This window comes from Hypanus sabinus, chromosome 4 (assembly GCF_030144855.1).
Source record: "Hypanus sabinus isolate sHypSab1 chromosome 4, sHypSab1.hap1, whole genome shotgun sequence".
Taxonomy (NCBI): Eukaryota; Metazoa; Chordata; class Chondrichthyes; order Myliobatiformes; family Dasyatidae; genus Hypanus; species Hypanus sabinus.
Window position 1 is genome coordinate 168,627,039 of NC_082709.1, and position 20,250 is coordinate 168,647,288.

General features: G+C 43.2%; 1 protein-coding gene across 3 annotated transcripts in view; it reads right to left on the reverse strand.

Moving 5' to 3' along the window:
• Positions 1–20,250, reverse strand: part of prdm15 (PR domain containing 15) — an 81,208-nt gene that overhangs the window by 5,590 nt on the left and 55,368 nt on the right. For all 3 annotated transcript variants that reach the window (XR_009511872.1, XM_059968746.1, XM_059968745.1), the window contains exons 17-24: positions 14,267–14,401; positions 9,534–9,703; positions 8,836–8,915; positions 7,305–7,424; positions 5,421–5,552; positions 3,149–3,232; positions 1,917–2,092; positions 375–638 (exon numbers count right to left, since the gene is read on the reverse strand). Coding sequence is in view for 2 of the 3 variants with exons in the window: in XM_059968746.1 (XP_059824729.1) it covers positions 375–638; positions 1,917–2,092; positions 3,149–3,232; positions 5,421–5,552; positions 7,305–7,424; positions 8,836–8,915; positions 9,534–9,703; positions 14,267–14,401 (1,161 nt within the window). In the remaining variant the exon portion in view is untranslated. The remainder of the gene's footprint in view (positions 1–374; positions 639–1,916; positions 2,093–3,148; positions 3,233–5,420; positions 5,553–7,304; positions 7,425–8,835; positions 8,916–9,533; positions 9,704–14,266; positions 14,402–20,250) is intronic.

Here is a 20,250-nt window from a genome sequence, read left to right on the forward strand (position 1 = left end):
AGCTGGTATAATTGTGATAGGCTGAATGGCCTCTTTCCCTGCTGTATGCTGACTTTATGAATCTATCAGGCACACCCTCTTTAAACATGAGCAGCAATTTTATCCTCAGTGCTGCAATACATATTTCCCCGCTTATATAAGATTAAAAAGTTATTTGGTCATTACCATATTGCAGTTTCTGGGAGCCTTGGAAATCAGCTAGTTGTTTTATGCATTATAACAATATCCATACTGAGAAGTATTTCATTAGCTGGAAAGTGCGTAAGAATGTTGAGGAAGTGAAAGTAACAATAAATGAAGGTTTTGTATTTTTATTGACAACCCTGATCTTATAGGAAGTAGTCATCTAATTATGCTTCGATTATCACACTGACCTGACTCATGTTTTGTACTGCTGAGTCTGTCTCATCCTCCACCGCTGCTGCAAAACCAGTCTCTTTGTCTGTGTAGGAATACATCGCGGCCTCTTCGGGAGCTGTTGCTGAATCGTCATCGTCTTCTTCATCATCGTCTTCCTCTTCGTCTTCCTCCTCATCGTCGTCCTCCTCATCCACTTTCCTCTTCTTCCTTTGTGCTCGTTTTAATCTTTTCACCTGGGCTATTTCAGCCAACTCACTTTCATGCAAGCTTATCTCCTGCTGTAACAAAACAGTAGAGCTTGGTCAATCATCAGAACAATGTGGGTTACGGAGCATCCTGACCTCTCCCACATCTGCCCCTGGGGGGGGGGGGGGGTCTCACAAATACACACTGACATGGGCACAAGGAACAGGCAGTATTCAGAACTATTTGCAGTAAATAAATGGAGCTCATGTGACTCATTCTGCATCAAAATTGGCATTGTAATTATTGTTCATTAAGTGCCATATGGTATGACATAAGTGATCATGGTCTTTCCATCACAATTGTTCTTGGTGAATTTTTCAACAGAAGTGGGTTGCCACTGTCTTCTGAGCAGTGTATTTACAAGACGGACAACCCCAGCCATTGTCAAAACCCTTCAGGGGTTGTTTGCCCAGCGACAGTGGTCACATAACTTGGTAATATGCACCAACTGTTCATGCGACCATTTACCACTTGCTCCCATGGCTTCACATGTCCCTGATTCCGGGGGGTGGAGCGGGCTAAGCAGGTTCCTTCACCTTGCCTAAGGGTGACCTGAAGGCCACTGGAGGGAAGGAGCACCTTACACTTAGTTTGGTAGACATACTGTAATTATAGGAATGAATAATTCAGGGAAATACCTGGTGAACTGTTCTCTCAGATCTCTTCTTAACCCTATCTGCTCTAACAAAATAGGTCAGCAGCTCTAATTTTCACATTTCAAATGTTTTCTTTAAAACTATAGTTTGTACTAACTCCACCACGGACATTCCCAAGCTCAGATGCAAGAGGAGGAGGGTTGTGCATGGGTAAAACCCAGAGCTACAGAAATGAAATTAGATGCTCCAAAGACCTTATCCCTGGGAGAAGAAGGATCTTTGAAGATGGGCTACACCTGGGAATAAATTGGAAGACCGGTGCAGGACAGAGGACACTGGCCAGCTGCTGTCGGCGGCCTATGCCCAGAAGGGGTAATGGTCTTAAGTATGGTTTGCATTGTTTTAAAATGTAAGAAACTTGCTTCTCTACTTTCGCTACTGCAGTAGAACTGTCAATTGTAGTGCCCCCTGGAAGCTACTTCCACCAGCCATTTAATATCCAATCAAACTGTCGTTGGGTACAAAATCAGTTATACTATTCTGCACAGTTATCCTGAGATTGTAATGATGCTATAAGACCACGTAAGAAGTGCTTCAGCTGGGTTAAAGAGCAAATTTCTCTCTAGTCAGACTGCAAAACAAAGCCCTTGCCTTTCCTCTTCATCCTTGCCATCAAACACCCTGGCAGTCACACCTTCCTGAAAACCCCCTCACCTCAGGGTGCTTGCGCCGCATGTGCCTGTTCATCGACGCTCGCGTTGAGACCTTTGTGCCACACAGATGGCAGTTCTGAGCTTCCACCTTTTTGTGGGTAAGCTGTATGTGCTTGAAGAGCATGTACTCGGTAACAAATTTCTTCTCGCACACGCTGCAGGTCCACTGCTTTCCAACTGAGAGCAAGAAAGTTGTGAAGGAGAAGGGGAGACAATAACAGAAAGGATTTAAAAGTTGGATTGGTGGTTGGAGAACAATGTTATCAGAAAGGAACAGTCCTCAACACAGATTCAATTACTATTTTGCCATTATTTCTTATTGGCAAAGTTTTTTTTAAAATTTAAGGTACTGTCTACGTACAACATATTAGATTCAAATTAATTTCTGTTTGCAGCTTAATCCCATATAGTGCTACTTTCTGCAACCAATAAAGCAGACACTGAGTGTATGTTTGTGGTCTTCTGCAGCTGTAGCTCCTCCACCTCAAAGTTCAACACGTTGTGCATTCAGAGGTGCTCTGCACACCACCAATGTAACGTGTGTTTATTCGACTTACTGGCACCTTCCTGTCAACTTGAACCAGTCATCAACCAGTTTGAACTTTCTCATTAACAAAGTATTTTCATTGGGATTTTTTTTTTGTTTTTCACACTATTCTGTGAATTCTAGAGACTGTCGTGCGTGGAAACCCCAGGGGATCTGCAGTTTCAGAGATGCTCAAACCAGCCCAACTGACACCAACAATCATCTCACTGATAAAGTCACTTAGATCACATCTCTTCCCCATTCTGATGTTTGATCCAAACAACTAAACCTCTTGACCATGTCCACATGCTTTTATGCACTGAGATTCTACCAAAAGATTGGCTGATTTGTACTAATAATCCGGTGTACAGGTATACCTAATAAAGTGACAACTGAACATATAATGTATACGTAGCTCTGTACCCACAAGTTAAACTCCAACCTGTAAATAAGCCAGTTATCCATTTTTCTTTCGTTAACTAGTATCATAGTTAGAAGACCATTCCGCCTAATATGCACATATCATCTATTTTGGAAATGCTACCAATTCCCCAAAACCCTGCAACTTTCATCCCCAACCAGATTCACTTTCAGCACATTGGCTTTCACAGAAAAATCTCCTTCTGAAAGGTGGAGTTAAGTCCACTGGTGTCTGATGAAAACCTGGTCCTTGTTCTAATGAGATTGATTCAGTTTGCCAGGCACACCTGTGTGAAGTAGTTTATGATTCTCCATGCTGTTCCTCTCACTGAACGTCTTCCCACAAAGTTCACACATGAAATCCTTCACACCTGTAGAGAATAAAAAAGTACTAAATATCTATATTAGAAGGAATGCTGTGAGCAAGCTTTACTCTAACAGGCACAAATGACGAACAGAGTACAGTGCTTCTTCCAATTATATTCAACTACACTGACACAAAACTTTCTCTCCTCATCATCCTTATTTTTCTCACAAATATCGCAAATCCTTTCAGCCCTCCATCCCTCAAATGTCTGAATTCTGGCCTCTTGAGCATCCTTGATGGTCTCTGCGGTACCACTGATAGCAGTCTCTTCAGATCTCTGTATCCTAATCGCCTTGTGCTTTTAAGATGCTCATTATAACCACTCCTTTGGCTGGGTGACAAGCTGTCACTTTGTTGTTGTTCATAGGGTTTTCATGGAAAGATACGGAAGTAGATACGAAAGCCAGCTCTTTCTTCTGTGCAGATACTGCTGCTGCCCAGGTTGGGACCTGCCTGGGTTTGAACTCTGGGCCTTCTGCCTTGAAGTCTGGTACTGATGCCACTACACCACCAGCTGCCACTACTTGTTCAAAAACTCTCCTGTCAAAGGTTTTAGAATGATGTCAACTGCATCATACAAATGGAAGTTATCAATCTGTGCCCCTCAATGTGGTCACTCATGATACAATCCTTGACATGCACATGCATTAAATTAATGTAATATAATATTATATATTGTTGCATAATGCCATAGCTTCTCTTCTGTTGCAGCACCACATAGCCCACAATCTTCCAAAAACTGAAACATCTTCTCTTGAAATACCTCCAGTGATCTAACCTCTACACTCCTCTATGGAAAGGAATTCCAAGCGGAATCCCATCTCCTAACACTGAGGACACCTGCTCCGTTCTGTTTTTCCTTCCACTTCTGATAGTCTCCGGATCCTTCTGCCACACGTAAAGTGATACAGCAGAGGGATATTAACCTGCTGCTGTTCACACTGACTCAGGATTCACCTCAAACTGTGTCATCAAATTTACAGATGACACAACAGTGGTCGGCCGGATCAAGAACGATGACGAGACAGAGATTAGACAGGAAGTGGAGCGGCTGGTGGATTGGTGAGAAGAGAGCAACTGAAACCTAAGCACGGAGAAAACAAAGGAGATCATAGTGGACTTCAGGAAGGTGCAACAAACCATCCCTCTCTGGGAATACAAGGCTCCTCCATAGAGAGAGTTAAGTGCACAGAGTTTCTGGGAGTTCACATCAAGGATGACCTCACCTGGTCCCTCAATATCACCTCCCTGAACAAGGCGGCATGTCCTAAGAAGATTCGGGCAAGCAAGGCTCCCCATTTTACAGGAGCACCACTCCTGAGAAGTTGCATCTCCATCTGGTATATGACAGCAGTCGAACATTGGATCAGAAATCCCTACAAAGGACTATAAGAACAGCTGAGAGGGATCTTCCTACCAACCATCGGGGACATTTATCAGCAGCACTGCTAAGCAGGGCCTGTAGTATTATTAAGGATCCCTCCCATCCACCCAGCATCCTCTTTGACTTTCTACCATCAGGCAGGAGACTACGATGCATAAAAACAAGAACGGTTAGGATAAGAAAACAGTCTTTTCCTGTATTTGAAGTGTCGCTGGTTAATCTGTTCCAGACCTTACAATTAAGTTAAAAAAGCCTGTCCCGAGCCTTATAGGCTCATCAGGCCGGTGACTTATGCCGGTCTCCGTGACGTGAAGCGACTGAGAGTACGAGACTCTCCCCTGGATAGGACGCCAGTCTATCACGAGGTTAACCCCTAGCATTTTGCCGGTACCCATTTTCACTGGTGGACTGGAGCAGTGTGTGGTTAAGTGCCTTGCTCAAGGACACAACACGCTACCTCGGCTGGGGCTCAAACTCACGACCTTCAGATTGCTAGTCCAACGCCTTAACCACGCGCCACACAGACTTACAATATTTAACATTAATGCACTTCAGTTTGTTATTTTGGTGCGATTCATCTGTAGATTTTATCCTTACCTTTGTAAGTTATAGTGTGTTATGTGCATTACTGTGTTTTACACCCGGGTTCAGAGAAACACTGTCATTTTTCTAATATACATTATATAGTTATATACGTGATATACTTGTATATAGCTAAGTGACAATAAATTTGACTCGACAAGGCAGTACTGAAGGAGCGAATGGTCAATATTTGTGGGGTTGAACATAGACACCTATCGGTATTTACCTGTATGCCTCTTGTAATGCTTCAGCATGTTGACCTTCTGGGCAAACTTCCGATGGCACTCCTTGCACTCGTACTCTTTAATCCCCTTGTGCAACTTCATGTGATGTCTCAGCGCATGTTTGGTTTTCATCCCTGGCCATAGGAAAACAAAGGGAACAGCATTACTTTAAACAGGACAAGCCTCGTGCAAGGTTGCAGTTTAGAAGTCCCACTCCATAGCTGAATAGTCAACCACCTAATGGAGAAAGAGGATCAGTATCATTCCTCCTTTATCAGTGTTTGGAGGTACGTCGACACGCATCTCCATCATGGGCACTAGCCTCCCCAGCATTGAGGACATCTTCAAAAGTTGATACCTGAAGAAGTTGGCATCCATCATTAAGGACTCCCCTTAACCCAGGACATGCCCTCGGCTCATTGCAACCATCAGGGAGGAGGTACAGGAGTCTAATGACATACATTCAATGATTTAGAAACAGATTCTGCCTCTCCTTCCATCAGATCTTTGAATGGATAATGAACCAATGAACTCTATCTCTATGTTTTTTGCTCTCTATTTGAACTAGTAATATATATATATATATATTTCATAATGAAATATAGTTTTTTATGTATTGCTCTGTACTGCTGCCATGTGACACATGCCAGTGACATTAAACCTGACTTTGATTCTGAAGATACTCATTCCAGTAACATATTCAGGAAAAGAGTAAGCCAGTTTTGAGTGGTGTGGTCAATCAAAGGAATTATGCACTGATCAAGAAAAGACAGCTTAAGAAATTGAAGACCATTGTGGACATGAAATACATTTCTAGTTTTGATTTTACTAGATTTTACATAGATGGCTGATCACATTACTTTTTCAGTAACTCAACAAGATCGCAACAGATCACAATGTTAACATTTAAAATAATACTCAAGACAGGTACATGGATAGGAAAGGCTTAGTGGGACAGGGGTCAAACGCAGGCAAAGGGGATTAGCTGAGGTAGGAATCTTGATTCTTGTGGACCAGGTGGGTTGAATAGCTTGTTTCTGCATTGTATAAATGGCTAAAAACAGAACAGAGTCAAGACATAGAGAGAAAGACATTGAGGACTATGCTAAATACAACACAATCCGGTTATAGAACAGAATTGGAAAGCTAAAGGATTGTACCAGATAGCTGGAGAAAGAAAAGGAAGTAAAATTTCAAAACAAAAAGCAGACCAGAAGAAGTGCTTCAGAGTTACAAGGGAGTGAGCAAGAACAGGCAAGGGATTTTCTTACAAGAGAGCGGGATGTGATATTAGAGACGGAAAATGGTGCACAAGAAGGTTGAGTGGAAGGTGGTGGGGAGAAGAGGGTGAAGGTAGGGTCAAGGTGGGTGGACACAGAGGGAGGGATGCCAAGGGATCAAAAGACAATCAGAACTGGAGGGAAGAGCAGAACAACGAGTCCTCTATGCAAAGAGGTTAAGAATTGTGGAGGTTGGATCACTCGAGGTACTTAAAGAGTAGGTATACCAGTTTTTTTGGAAGACTGTGAGCTACGTGGCCCTAGCACAGGAGAGAAGTTGAGGCCTGAGGTAAATCACTAAATGGCAGGGCGAACATGCAGGGTCGTATGCTCTACTCATACTCTGATGTTCTTGTTCTTCCTAAAGGCTGGGGCAAAGCATAGAGAGGGAAAATTGTTGAGTCAAAAGCTCGGTAGAGAGTGGGTGAGGGATGAGCAAATGAGGTAACTACGGGGGGGGGGGGGGGGGTGAAAATGAAGGAGGAAAAGAATGACCGAGTGAGGTGGGGTGATTAGTGCTTCCCTCCTTCCCCACTACCACTAATACCTCACATCAAACTGCTCAAGGGTCTCAGCTTGTCCACCCAGGTCTCCAGCATTTCTCACCTTTGCCACATTCAGCACATAGGTAGTCCCGAACATTGTCATGAACCCTCATGTGTTCCTTCAGCATGTCCCTCCGGGCAAAGGCCTTCCCACACTGCTCACAAGTGTGGCTCTTCACTCCTAAGAAGCCAGACATAAGATTACGACATCTCCACTACCTTATAGAAATCCAGTAACTTCAATTCTTCTTTTCAATGTCTGCTAATAACGGAGTCAAATGAAATTGACAGTTTCACTGACTTTATTCACAACACCCAGGGAACAGCTTTGAGCTCCAGTGCAAATAGAGTGTCAGGTTTTGTAATAATTATTTAACTTTGTGGACCAGAATAAAACCAATATTGCACAATCTTCTGAAGACAGGGCTAGATTTTAATCCAAATGACACTCAAGTGCCACTCAAAAAGTACGTCTTGTCCCAGCCATTCAGAAAGTGACATAAAAGCCAAGTTACATTATTGTTAAAATTAGCAGATAACACTTCCCTCTAGTGTGAAAAACAAAATTTACCACATCACGATTGAAGAACAGGACACAATTCCTCCCTGGCCCAGCAAAAATCATACACTTACATGTTCCTGAGCCCAACAAAGTTAAAACTAGGACGAGGGCTACAGCAGGGGTGACCAATGGAGGCTTTTTAAAGTCCACTGTGTTCATACTGTGAATAGCACAATACTTTTGGGCTATAGAGTGACAGATTTGTATCCATCAATGGTATATCCTCCTGATATACACACTGCAGCCACTTGATTAGGTACACCTGCTCACTAATGCAAATATCTAATCAGCCAATCATGTGGAGGCAACTCAATGCATTAAAGCATGCACACCTGGTCAAGAGGTTCAATTGTTATTCAGACCACACAATAGGGAAGAAATATGATCCAAGTGACTTTGACTGTGGAAAGATTGTTGGTGCCAGATGGGGTGACTTGAGCATCTCAGAACTGCTCATTTCCTGGGATTTTTACACCCAACAGTCTCTAGAGTTTATTGAGAATGGGACAAAAAAAAAGCAAATACAAGATACTTGTTAGTGAGAGGTCAGAGTAGAATAGCCAGATTGGTTCAAGCTGACAAGAAGGTGACAGTAACCCAAATAACTACCAGGGGCTCACGTTACAACAGTGGTGTGCAGAAGAGCATCTCTGAGCTCACAACACATTGAACCTTTTGAAGTGGATGGGCTACAGTAGCAGAAGACCATGAACATACACTCGGTGGCCACTTTATTAGGCACAGGAGGTTCTTCATAAAATGGCCGATGACTGTAGTTACCAATAGACTGCAGGTATCTACTAACACCTTCAGGTCAGTTCAAATTATGGCTCTCAGCTATTTGAATTAATTCCCAACTTTCTAATGGTTTTGCTTCGGTATCTGGCATCCATTTAATACTTTTATGGCTTCCTCCACAACTTTGAAACAGGAGAGGTCAGAATTAAGACAAATTAATTTAAAAGCCAAAGTTAAATCCAAAAAGTAATTTGGGAGGATTATATTGACCTCCAAGTGGATCATGGTTTACCTGTGTGAATTATTTTATGTCGTTCCAAGTTTCCCGTGCTGTTAAAGATCCTTCCACAAATATCACAGGGATGGATATATCTGGGGCAGAAATACAACTTTAAGTTAGTTGATTTTGGAAATCTTTACAATAAAACTATTCTTCCTAATAAAAAGAGAGAGATACTGGCAAAGATGGAAAAAGGTCCTAGAACAGAGGCTACACTGAACAGGAAAGGTTTGAACAAGTCAATGCTCAAGAGAAGGATAAAAGGTGTTTAAGTTTACAAAGGGATTAGATCTTGTTAGTGAGAGAGGTTGGAGGAGAATGGCCAGACTGGTTCAAACTGACAGGAAGGCAACAGTAACTCAAATAACCACACATTACAAATGGTGTGTAGAAGAGCACTTCTGAACACTCAACACATCGAACCTCAAAGTGGATGGGCCACAGCAGAAGACCATTAACATGTAGAAATATATTCAGTGGCCACTTGATTAGGTATTTCCTGTACCTAATAAAGTGGCCACTGAGTGAAGATGCCCAGAGATGTGCACACACACACACACACACACTCCTGAACTTGTCCATGGACGATCCTGGGCATGGGGTTCCTGAGCTTTTCAGATGGCAGTCCTCCTATTTAACAGCGAATTGTCATTTATACTAACAGATGGCCCACAAGGGGGAAGGTGGCAAAGGAATTTAATATCACCTACTTTTGCACGTTGGGGTCGGAGTCTGGTAGCTCCTCCCTGTGAATGACCATGTGAGCATGATAGGTGGCCTTCAACGCAAAGCGACGATTGCAGATTGCGCAACCATAGCCCTTTTCCTTGTGAATCTCCATCAGATGCTTTAAATACTGACTCCCCTTAGCAAACGTGGCCTGAAAAATGAGCACAACATTTCCATGTGAATATCTCATGATCTTACTAATTGTCCATCTGGTCTCAGCTTCAGGATTCTTACATTACCCATTTGATTACATTTTTGGTAGTGTACTCTCGGGGTGGAAGAGTTAAGAGGTCCTGGGGTATACAAATCAGAAACAGGATTATCGTTAACATATCTTGTCAAATTTGTTGTTCTGTAATAGCAGTGCAACACATAAAAAAACAATTGCTGGATAAAAATTCAAAATAAATAAATAGTGCAAAAAGAACACATTGTACTCATGAGATTGTACTCATGGACTGTCGAATGGGAAGAAGCTGCTTCTAAAGTGGTGAGTGCATGTCTTCATGTTCCTGTAGCTCCTTCCAGATGGTAGTAATGAGAGGAGGGCATGTCCCAGATAGTGAGGATGGATGCCAACTTTTTGAGGCAGCGGTTTTTGAAGATGGGGAGACTTGTGCTCATCATGGAGCTGGCTGAGTCTACAACCCTCAGCAGCTATTCTTAATCCTGTGCACTGGAGTCTCCACACTAGGCTCCAGTGCTCTCCATCGTACACCTGCAGGAAACTGTTTGTGAGCTGGAATGCTGCAGTAACAATTTGAAAGGGCAGGAAGAAAAACTGCTGAAGATTTGTTAAAATAGTAACTGATGGATGTATTTCGAAAATAAAAAGGAAAAGCACACAGCTGACATTTTGTAGAAGTGGCATCAGGGTACAAGAAGGTGACAGAGATAAAAACCACTGTCATACAGTGTCCTGGGTTCATTTTTGCCCTTTGTGCTGACTGTGTGAAGTTTACACATTTTCCTGTGTGATTGTGGGTTTTCCTGCAGGAAAATCTACAAAATTCTCCCACATCCCAAAGATGTGGTAGACCTTAAGTCATAGCAGCAGAATTAGGCAATTCAGCCCATTGGGCCAGTTCCGCCATTCTATCATGGCTGATCCTGGATCCCACGCAACCCCATACAATTGCCTTTTCACTGTAACCTTTGATGCCCTGACCAATCAGGAAACTATCAATCTTCACTTTAAATATACCCACGGTCTTGGCCTCCACAGTTGTTTTTATATCTCCTTGCTTTTATATTCTATCCCCTTGAAATAAATGCCAACATCACATTTGCCTTCTTTACCACAGACTCAACATGCGAAATAATCTGGGACTCTTGCACGGGGATTCCTAAGTCCCTTTGTACCTCTGATGTTTGAATTTTCTCCCTATTTAGATAATAATCTGCACTTTTGTTCCTTTTATGAAAAATACAATATTATACATTTCCTAACATTTGACACTTTTTTTGCCCATTCTCTCAACTTGTCTTAAGTCCTTCTGCAATCACGTTGCTTCCTCAGTACTACCTACCCCTCCACCTATTTTCGTATCATCTGCAAACTTTGTCACAAACCACTGACAAACAGTGTGAAAAGCAGCAGTCCCAATACTGACCCATGAGGTGCACCTGTAGACACTGGCAGTCAACCACAAAAGGCCCCTTTTATTCCCACGCACTGCCTCCTGCCTGTCAGCCAATCCTCTATCCATGACAGTACCTTTCCTGTAATCCATGGGACTTGATCTTGTTCAGCAGCCTCATGTGTGGCTCCTTATCAGATGCCTTCTGAAAATCCAAGTAAATGACATCCACAGCCTCTCCTTTGACAACTGTTCTTGTTACTTCCTTCAAGAACTCTAACAGATTTTCAGGCAAGATTTCCCTTTACAGAAACCATTCTGGGTTTGACTTATTTTATCATTGGTCTCCAAGTACCCTGAAAGCTCATCCTTAATAATGGACTCCAACACTTTCCCAAACGCTGAAGTTTGTCTAACTCCCCTATAATTTCCTTACTTTTGCCTCCCCCCCCCTTCTTAAAGAGTGGAGTGACATTTGCAATTTTTCAGTCCTCCAGAACCATAGCAGAATCTGGTGACTCTTTAAAGATGAAAACCAATGCACCTGCTACCCCTTCAGCAACCTCTTTCGGAACTCCAGGATGTAGTCCACCTGGTCCAGGTGACTTATCCACCTTTAGTCTTTTAAGTTTTCCACTTTGTCCTTTGTAATAGCAATAGCACTCACTCTTGCTCCCAGACACTCACGAACCTCTGGCACACAGTGAAGAGTGATGCAAAGTACTTATTAAGTTCATCTGCTACATGCATTTAAATACAGCACCTTCAGTCCTGCATTCTTCACCCTTTTGAATTTTTCCTCTGTGGTACAATTTAACTCTTTGCATCATCTGCATTTGTACCCAATTATTGGCTCGTCTTTCCTTATATTCATGTTATACCCATCATCTACTTGTAAAACTGCTGGCTCATCCTCAGCTCTACCATACCGGTTCCCATCCCCCTACCATATTCATTTAAACCACTTCCAACAGCTCTAGCAAACCTCCTGCACGGATATAGGCCCCCCTTAGAAGGTTAAATGGCCGTTGCAAACTGTCCCAGGGTGTTTGAGAGAATCAGAGAGCTGAGGAGAACATTGAGGAAACAAAAGGTAGGTTGAAATTAAGGTTAATGTGAATGGGACGTTGATGGTAAGTATGGGCTCAATGAGCCGAAGGGCCCACAATGTGCTGTAGCTTACCATGACTTTGCCCTCTGCTAAACGAGGAGATGTTGAACTTCAAGTTTAGTTATTGTTATTCAACCATACACATGTATACCACCAAATAAAACAGTGTCCCTTCAGACCAAGGTGCACAACAGTACATATAACTCACAGCAATAAAACATAAAGGAATATTACCACAAATAAATTAACATATTATAAGGTGCATAAATGATACAGGTTAAAAAGTCTTCTTCTTTCTTTGGCTGTCCACTGATTTTCGATGATGACTGAGGCCTGGGCAAGGTTGTATGGAAGACCTGCAGTTGCCTTGTTGCCTCTCCATGCCACCGGTGTTGTCCAAAGGAAGGGTATTAGGACCCATACAGCTTGGCACCAGTGTTGTCACAGAGCAATGTGTGGTTAAGTGCCTTGCTCAAGGGAACAACACGCTGCCTCAGCTAAGACTCGAACAAGCAACCTTCAGATCACTAGACCAACACCTTAACCACTTGACCACATGCCGCACAAGTAAAAAGTATAACAATACTCCCGCTTGCTACATGATGAGACCTCGGTGGTGGCAAGGAATCCATGCTCGTTTTACACTTGATTTCAAACAGGTTGATCATTAAACTCCATTTACCTGTCCTGGTCCTGTAACCCATAATACCCTGGGCCAATGAAAATCTGAAATCCCCAATTTGAAATTTGACAACAGCTTTTAGAGATTTTTTGGTTAGGGACAGGGAAGGGTACAAAAGGGTGAAAAATAAATAAATCAGGGTTCCAGCTTCTCAAACATTTGTGTTAAATAAAAGTTTCTTGGATGCCAGTGTCACTGGCACAATGTACTTCATCATGGAGAAATACACACTCAGTGGCCACTGTATTAGGTACACCTGTTCATTAATGCAAATATCTACTCAGCCAACCATCAGAATGGGGAAGAAATATGATCTAAGTGACTTTGACTATGGAATGATTGTTGGTGCCAGACAGGGTGGTACGAATATCTCAGAAATAGCTGATCTCCTGGAATTTTCACGCATGCCAGTCTCTAGAGTTTATAGAAAATGCCGCGAAGAACAAAAAAAACATCCAGTAAGCGGCAATTCTGTGGGCAAAAACGTCATGTTAATGAGAGAGGTCACAGGAGAATGGCCAGACTGGTTCAAGCCCATAGCAAGGCAACAGTAGCTCAGATAACCACACGTTTCCACAGTGGTGTGTAGAAGAGCATCTCTGAACACACAACATACAGAAGCAGAAGACCACAAACATATACTTAGTGGCAACTTTATTAGGTACAGGAGGTACCTAATAAAGAGGCCATTGAGTGGACATTTGCCAACCCTTTCTTGTTATTGAGAAGCTGAGGGAGAGCTGCCGCCTCGAACCATCATGGTTTATCCAGCAAAGATCCTCCGTGTGCTGCTGGATCTTTGATAGCTTATCTTTAAAATGGCATCACACTAGGGTCCAGTGGAAAGATGGCATCAGCTCATCCAGCACACTACCAAAGGGTTATTAATGACTCGCTGCTGGTTGTACATGTGTTTCTGGCTCACCTCTCCCCTCCATCCTTACTGAAACACTTTCCTGGTTAACGTACAAAATGAATCTTTCCAAGATCCGCTAAGTACTGGCTACACACTTAATTGAGCTTTACTGTGGGGTATAAACACTGTAAACTTTAACGCGTGTTTTTTTAAAGCCTTTCAACACAATTGAAGCAATAAAGAAACAACAGAGTAGCAGTTAGTGAAGTCTATCACTGTGCCGGAAACCAGGGTTCAATCCCCGCTGCTATCTGCGAGGCGTTCGCACGTTCTCCCTGTGACTGCGTGGGTTTTTCCTCCGGGTGATCCGGTTCCCTCCCACATTCCAAAGACGTACGGGTTAGTAGGTTAATTGGTCGCATGGGTGTAATTGGATGGCGTGGGTTTGTTACTGAGCTGCACATCTATAAATAAGTCAGACTTACTTGGCATTTCTTGCAGCTGTATTTATGTGGAATCGGCTCACCCGGCCCATCTGAAATATCTTCTGTTTCCTCTGCTGCGATGCCAAGTTTGCTGATGAACTGTTCTCGCTGTTGCTCATTCATCAGTGCAATGTCCTGGACACAAAGGAAAGACAGGCATCATATGCAGAAATTCTATACTGGGTAAATCAGAAGGAATTTTGTACAACCGTTATATAATACCATTTATTTTGCTTTCATTTTTGCTCAGAACTCTTTTCTTTTTGGCTCTTGGCAGAGCGACATTTTAGAACAGGGATGAGGAGGAAGTTCTTAGCCAGAGGCTGGTGAATCTGTGGAATTTATTGACTCAACGGCCACACAGGCCAAGTCATTGGGCATATTGAAAGTGGAACTTGATAGATTCTTGATTAGTAATGGCGTCAAAGGTTACAGGGAGGCGACAAGGGAATTGGGATATGTGGGCGGGGGTTAATAAATCAGCCATGATGGAATGGTGGAGCAGACTTGATGGCCTAATCCTGCTCTTACATCTTGTGGACACTGTACCAACGTCCCAGTATTAAGCCTCATGAATTTGTATCATCACCATCGGTTGCCAGTGTGAAAAAGCCAGGTACACTGACGCCACTTGTAACACCTTCATAAATACAGGACATCAGATGCAGCTGCACTCTTTGGTATTTAATGCCAAGAAAAGTCGAGATATTAGACTTTATTTTCCAGAATTTTATTTTATTTAGAGATACAGCATGGTAACAGATCCTTCCAGCCCAATGACCCTGCAGCACCCAATTACACCCACTTGACCAATTAACCTACTAACATGTGCATCTTTGGAATGTGGGTGGAAACTGGAGCATCCAGAAGCCCACATAGATACACGGACAACATACAAACATTCAGCTATATTAGCATTACTTTAACCACTGTGCTACCATGTGAAAACTATATCGATCAGGGGTTTCTATAGAGATGTCCCATTAACCGACGGGTCTGTGGACCCCAGGTTGGGAAGCCCTGGTATAGATAAACTGGCAGGGACATTGCACACTTTCAGCAGGGGGGATTGCACAACAGATCTGACAGGACGTGCTTGCTCCGAAGATAATTGTGAGGGCAGTTCTGTTTCGAAACTGAAATAAAAAGCATTTCAAACCTCTACTTGCATATTGGTTTGCATGCATTCCAGGGAAAGCTGCTGTGAGGAGAAAAAAAAAGGCAGTTTTGTTACAGTGAGACCTAAGCAACAGTAGGGAATACGTTACTGCCAAAGGAACTAGAATCAGAATCACAACTCGGTTTAATAACACCATCATATGCCGTGAATTCTGTCGTCTTTGCAGCAGTAGTACAAAGCAATACACAATAATAGAAAAAATTGTTCATTAAAGTATATATATTAAATAGTTAAATTTTATTAGTGTAAAAATTGGAAGAAAATAGTAGTGAGAATGAGGCAGTGTTCACTGGTTCAAATGTCCATTCAGAAATTGAATGGCTGAGGGGAAGAAGCTGTTCCTGAATCGTTGAGTGTGTGCCTTCAGGCTTCTGTACCTTCTTCCCGATGGTAGCAATGAGAAGAGGACATAATCTGGGTGATGGGGGCACTTAATGATGGAAGCCTCCTTTTTGAGGCATTACTCCTGGGATACTACGGAGGCTGGTGCCCATGATGGAGCCGACTTGAGTTTACAACTCTCTGCAGCTTATTTCAATCCTGTGCAGTTCCCTCTGGTGTGGACTGGGGTCTGGTGTGCGTTCCCTCATCTTACTTTTTCTGAAGTCCACCATCAGTTCTTTCGTCTTACTGACTTTGAGACCAAGGCTTTTTGCTGCAACACCACTCATCTAGGTCATAAATCTCACTCCTGTACACCCTCTCGTCCATCTGAAACTCTGCCACCAGTAGTTGTACTGTCCTCAAATTTATCGATGGCATTTGAGCAGCACCTAGCCACGCTGTCATGGGTGTAAAGAGAGTAGAGCAGTGGGCTAAGCACATGTCCCTGAGGTGGGCCAGTGTTGACTGTCAGTGAGGTGGCGATGTTACTGCTGATCAGCACAAACTGTGGTCTTCCATTTAGGAAGTTGAGGTACAGAGCTCCAGGTTCTGAAGCGTTTTGACCAGAATTGTAGGAATGATTATGTTAAACGTTGAGACAGACAGACATATTTTATTGATCCCGAGGGAAATTGGGTTTCATTACAGCCGCACCAACCAAGAATGGTGAAGAAATATAGCAATATAAAACCATAAATAATTAAATAATAATAAGTTAATCATACCAAGTGGAAATAAGTCCAGGACCAGCCTATTGGCTCAGGGTGTCTGACACTCCGAGGGAGGAGTTGTAAAGTTTGATGGCCACAGATAGGAATGACTTCCTGGCTGAATGTACTCCTGTGCCTAACCAGTAGATTATGGAGTGGATGGGAGTCATTGTCCAAGATGGCATGCAACTTGGACAGCATCCTCTTTTCAGACACCACCGTCAGAGAGTCCAGTTCTACCCCCACAACATCACTGGCCTTATGAGTTTGTTGACTCTGTTGGTGTCTGCTACCCTCACCCTGCTGCCCCAGCACACAACAGCAAACATGATAGCACTGGCCACCACAGACTCGTAGAACATCCTCAACATCATCTGGCAGATGTTAAAGGACCTCAGTCTCCTCAGGAAATAAACAACAGTCTGACAAAGCTATTTGTATTATCCCAGTAATCCAAGGCCAAGTAGAGCCAATAGGCCATCATCTGTAACTGATCTTAGCAATCACATCTTGAATTTATATGGTGCCCAATTTGGCCGAATCTCAAATGAATTTCCTTGAATATAATACAAAAGGGTTGTGAAACTGCTACATAAATATATGTCTTTTCCCTTTCACAAAATAAAAATACAAGGCAATTCATGTTAGCATTATCATACAAAATTTGACAGAGATCTTCAAAATGGCAAGCAATTTCATGAGTTAAAATTATGGTGGTTTTCATAAAGCAGCAAGAGGCAGAGATGGAAGGGTTTATGGGGATAGTTCCAGTGCACAGAACCTTGACATGGCCTCCAAAGCTAAGCCATGATTTTTGCAACACTGAAATCATCAAGTTCTATGGCAGCAAGAGATAGCAGAGTAGGGAGGGACAAGACAATGGAATGATTTAGAAGTGGGAATGAAAATTTTAAATCAAAGGTACTTCTAGACTAGCAGGCAATCTGGATCACTTGACACAAGTGAACAGGTAGAACTTGAGGAAAAATCCGGTACACAAGAAAATAAGGGCAGAAGAGACATTCGATGTGGACTGAGAGGCAGAGGAGTGAAGGAGTGCAGCATGGGGGATCCAAGCAGAAAAGGGTAATAGGTAGATGGGGAGGGGTGTTCAAAGTAAATTTTATTATCAATGTGCATACACGTCACCATATACAATACTGAGAGGACAGGTCCTCTGGAATGATATCACCGAGGAATTACAGTTACTGACCCTCTCCACCTCTGATCCCCTGACGAGGACCGGTTCATGGACCTCCTCCTGAAGTCAATAATCAGGGAGAGTGGAAACAGTGCCAGAATACCCCATCTCGCCACCTTTTTATACAAACTTCCAGTGCAAATGAAGGTCTCAACACAAAATGTTGACTGTCCATTTCCCTCCACTGATGCAGAGTTCCTCCAGTCTTTTATGATTTGCTCCAGATTCAGGCAGCTGCAGTCTTGTGACTCCCCTCTGCTAGATCCACATAACCTTCGATCTCAAAAATTTACCCACACCCTCCTGAAGTCGCCTTGTGAACCAGCATGCACAACCCACTGGGGTAAATAATACGAGACATTCGAATATGAGAAGTTACACCCAAAATTCCGGTCAAGATGGCGCCTGTGTACAACATTGCCTTGGTCGACATCTGGATGGATCATGAAACGATATATTTCACTTCTCTTATGTCTTTTAGGTTAGTTTTTTGTTTTGGATGTGATCCTGGAACTGCTGCAGCCTGTAATTTGCTGTTTGGGTGCTCCAGCACTCTGCAGTCCCTGAGAGAATTTCGGGAGTCAGCATGTGCAAACTTAGGGTGGGCAGGTTGCTGGACAGGGCACGAGCTGATGTTTGAGTCCATTTCATCGATTATTTGCCAATTAAAGCGACGAGGGAGACTGCAACATCAAGGTAAATGTGGAAGGTGAGTGCCAGCTGCCGGCCCTTTGATTGCTCGGGATGACTCTGCTACACTTCCAGAAAAAGGAGAGAGAGAGAGAGAGAGAGAGAGAGAGAGAGAGAGAGAGAGAGAGAGAGAGAGAGAGAGAGAGAGAGAGAGAGAGAGAGAGAGAGAGAGAGAGAGAGAGTCTGCCGCTGTGCCCGGAGAATGTTGCCCAGGTTGTCTGCATTTTGGATGTGGACTTGGACTTTTTCCAGTCTTACAGCTTTTTTTTTGTATTCTGTGTTTTTCACCCGATCCTTCTAGTTTTGTTTTTGTGCAGGAAGGAGGGATTTGGGGGTCGATGTGCCTGTTCTGTTTTTGTGCAGGGAGGAGGGATTTGGGGGTCGATGTGCCTGTTCTGTTTTTGTGCAGGGAGGAGGGATTTGGGGGTCGATGTGCCTGTTCTGTTTTTGTGCAGGGAGGAGGGATTTGGGGGTCGATGTGCCTGTTCTGTTTTTGTGCAGGGAGGAGGGATTTGGGGGTCGATGTGCCTGTTCTGTTTTTGTGCAGGGAGGAGGGATTTGGGGGTCGATGTGCCTGTTCTGTTTTTGTGCAGGGAGGAGGGATTTGGGGGTCGATGTGCCTGTTCTGTTTTTGTGCAGGGAGGAGGGATTTGGGGGTCGATGTGCCTGTTCTGTTTTTGTGCAGGGAGGAGGGATTTGGGGGTCGATGTGCCTGTTCTGTTTTTGTGCAGGGAGGAGGGATTTGGGGGTCGATGTGCCTGTTCTGTTTTTGTGCAGGGAGGAGGGATTTGGGGGTCGATGTGCCTGTTCTGTTTTTGTGCAGGGAGGAGGGATTTGGGGGTCGATGTGCCTGTTCTGTTTTTGTGCAGGGAGGAGGGATTTGGGGTTTGATGTACCTGTTCTGCTTTGGTTCACTTTTTTTTAAATGCTGGGAGGGGGTATTTGGGGGATGATTATGCTGCCTTTCTTTTCTTTCTTGGTTTCATGGTTACCTGGATAAGAAGAATTCCAGAGTTGTATACTTTGATAATAAATCACCTTTTGAACATTTACCACTTCTTGTGAGAAGTACCCCTATGAACATTAGTTTTAAATAAAAGCCCCTGATCCTGGTTTGAAGCTCTCCTGCAAATGCAAACTTCGACCTTGTCAAGTTCTGTTAGGATCTTGTTCATACCCCTGAGTTCCAAGTTCTGACGAAGTGTCCTTGACCCACACATCAACTTTGCAAAGCATTTCAAAGGTACTGCCTGATCCGTGGAGAGTTTCTACTACCATTGCCAACACAGTCCAGAATATACGCATTCTCACAACTCAAATGTACATTATTTACTTGTGTACAAGGAGAGCAATATGGCTCCAGTCACTACACTGTCCTGAAGCCAGTAGAGAAAACTGCAATCTTTATACAGTATTGGCTTATCACTTATGAATATTGACCAATCTGGTAAATTGTGTACGTTTGAGTTCCTTTCTTGCAAGATCAATCACCATTCACAACTGAGCTGTTGAAAGTCAACAGAAACTATAAGCTGACAGCCGATGACATTTTGAAGTTAGTAAAGCAATTTGTCCTTCAGTTGTTGGGTGTGTTTCGTATCTTTCCATGATCGCTGTCTTGTCTGTCTCCGGCAGCCCCGGCTGTGTAAAGACAAACTATGTTCTTCTAGGTTCATTACACACTGTCACAGTCATTCTCACCCATCTGTCTGAAGAAAGCAAGGTCTGCTCCAGCTGTCTCACGTTAACGGTCTGGGTTGACCACAACTGTCCTGGGTTATCCTTGACTGGACATTGTCATTAACCCTTGCCTTACTGC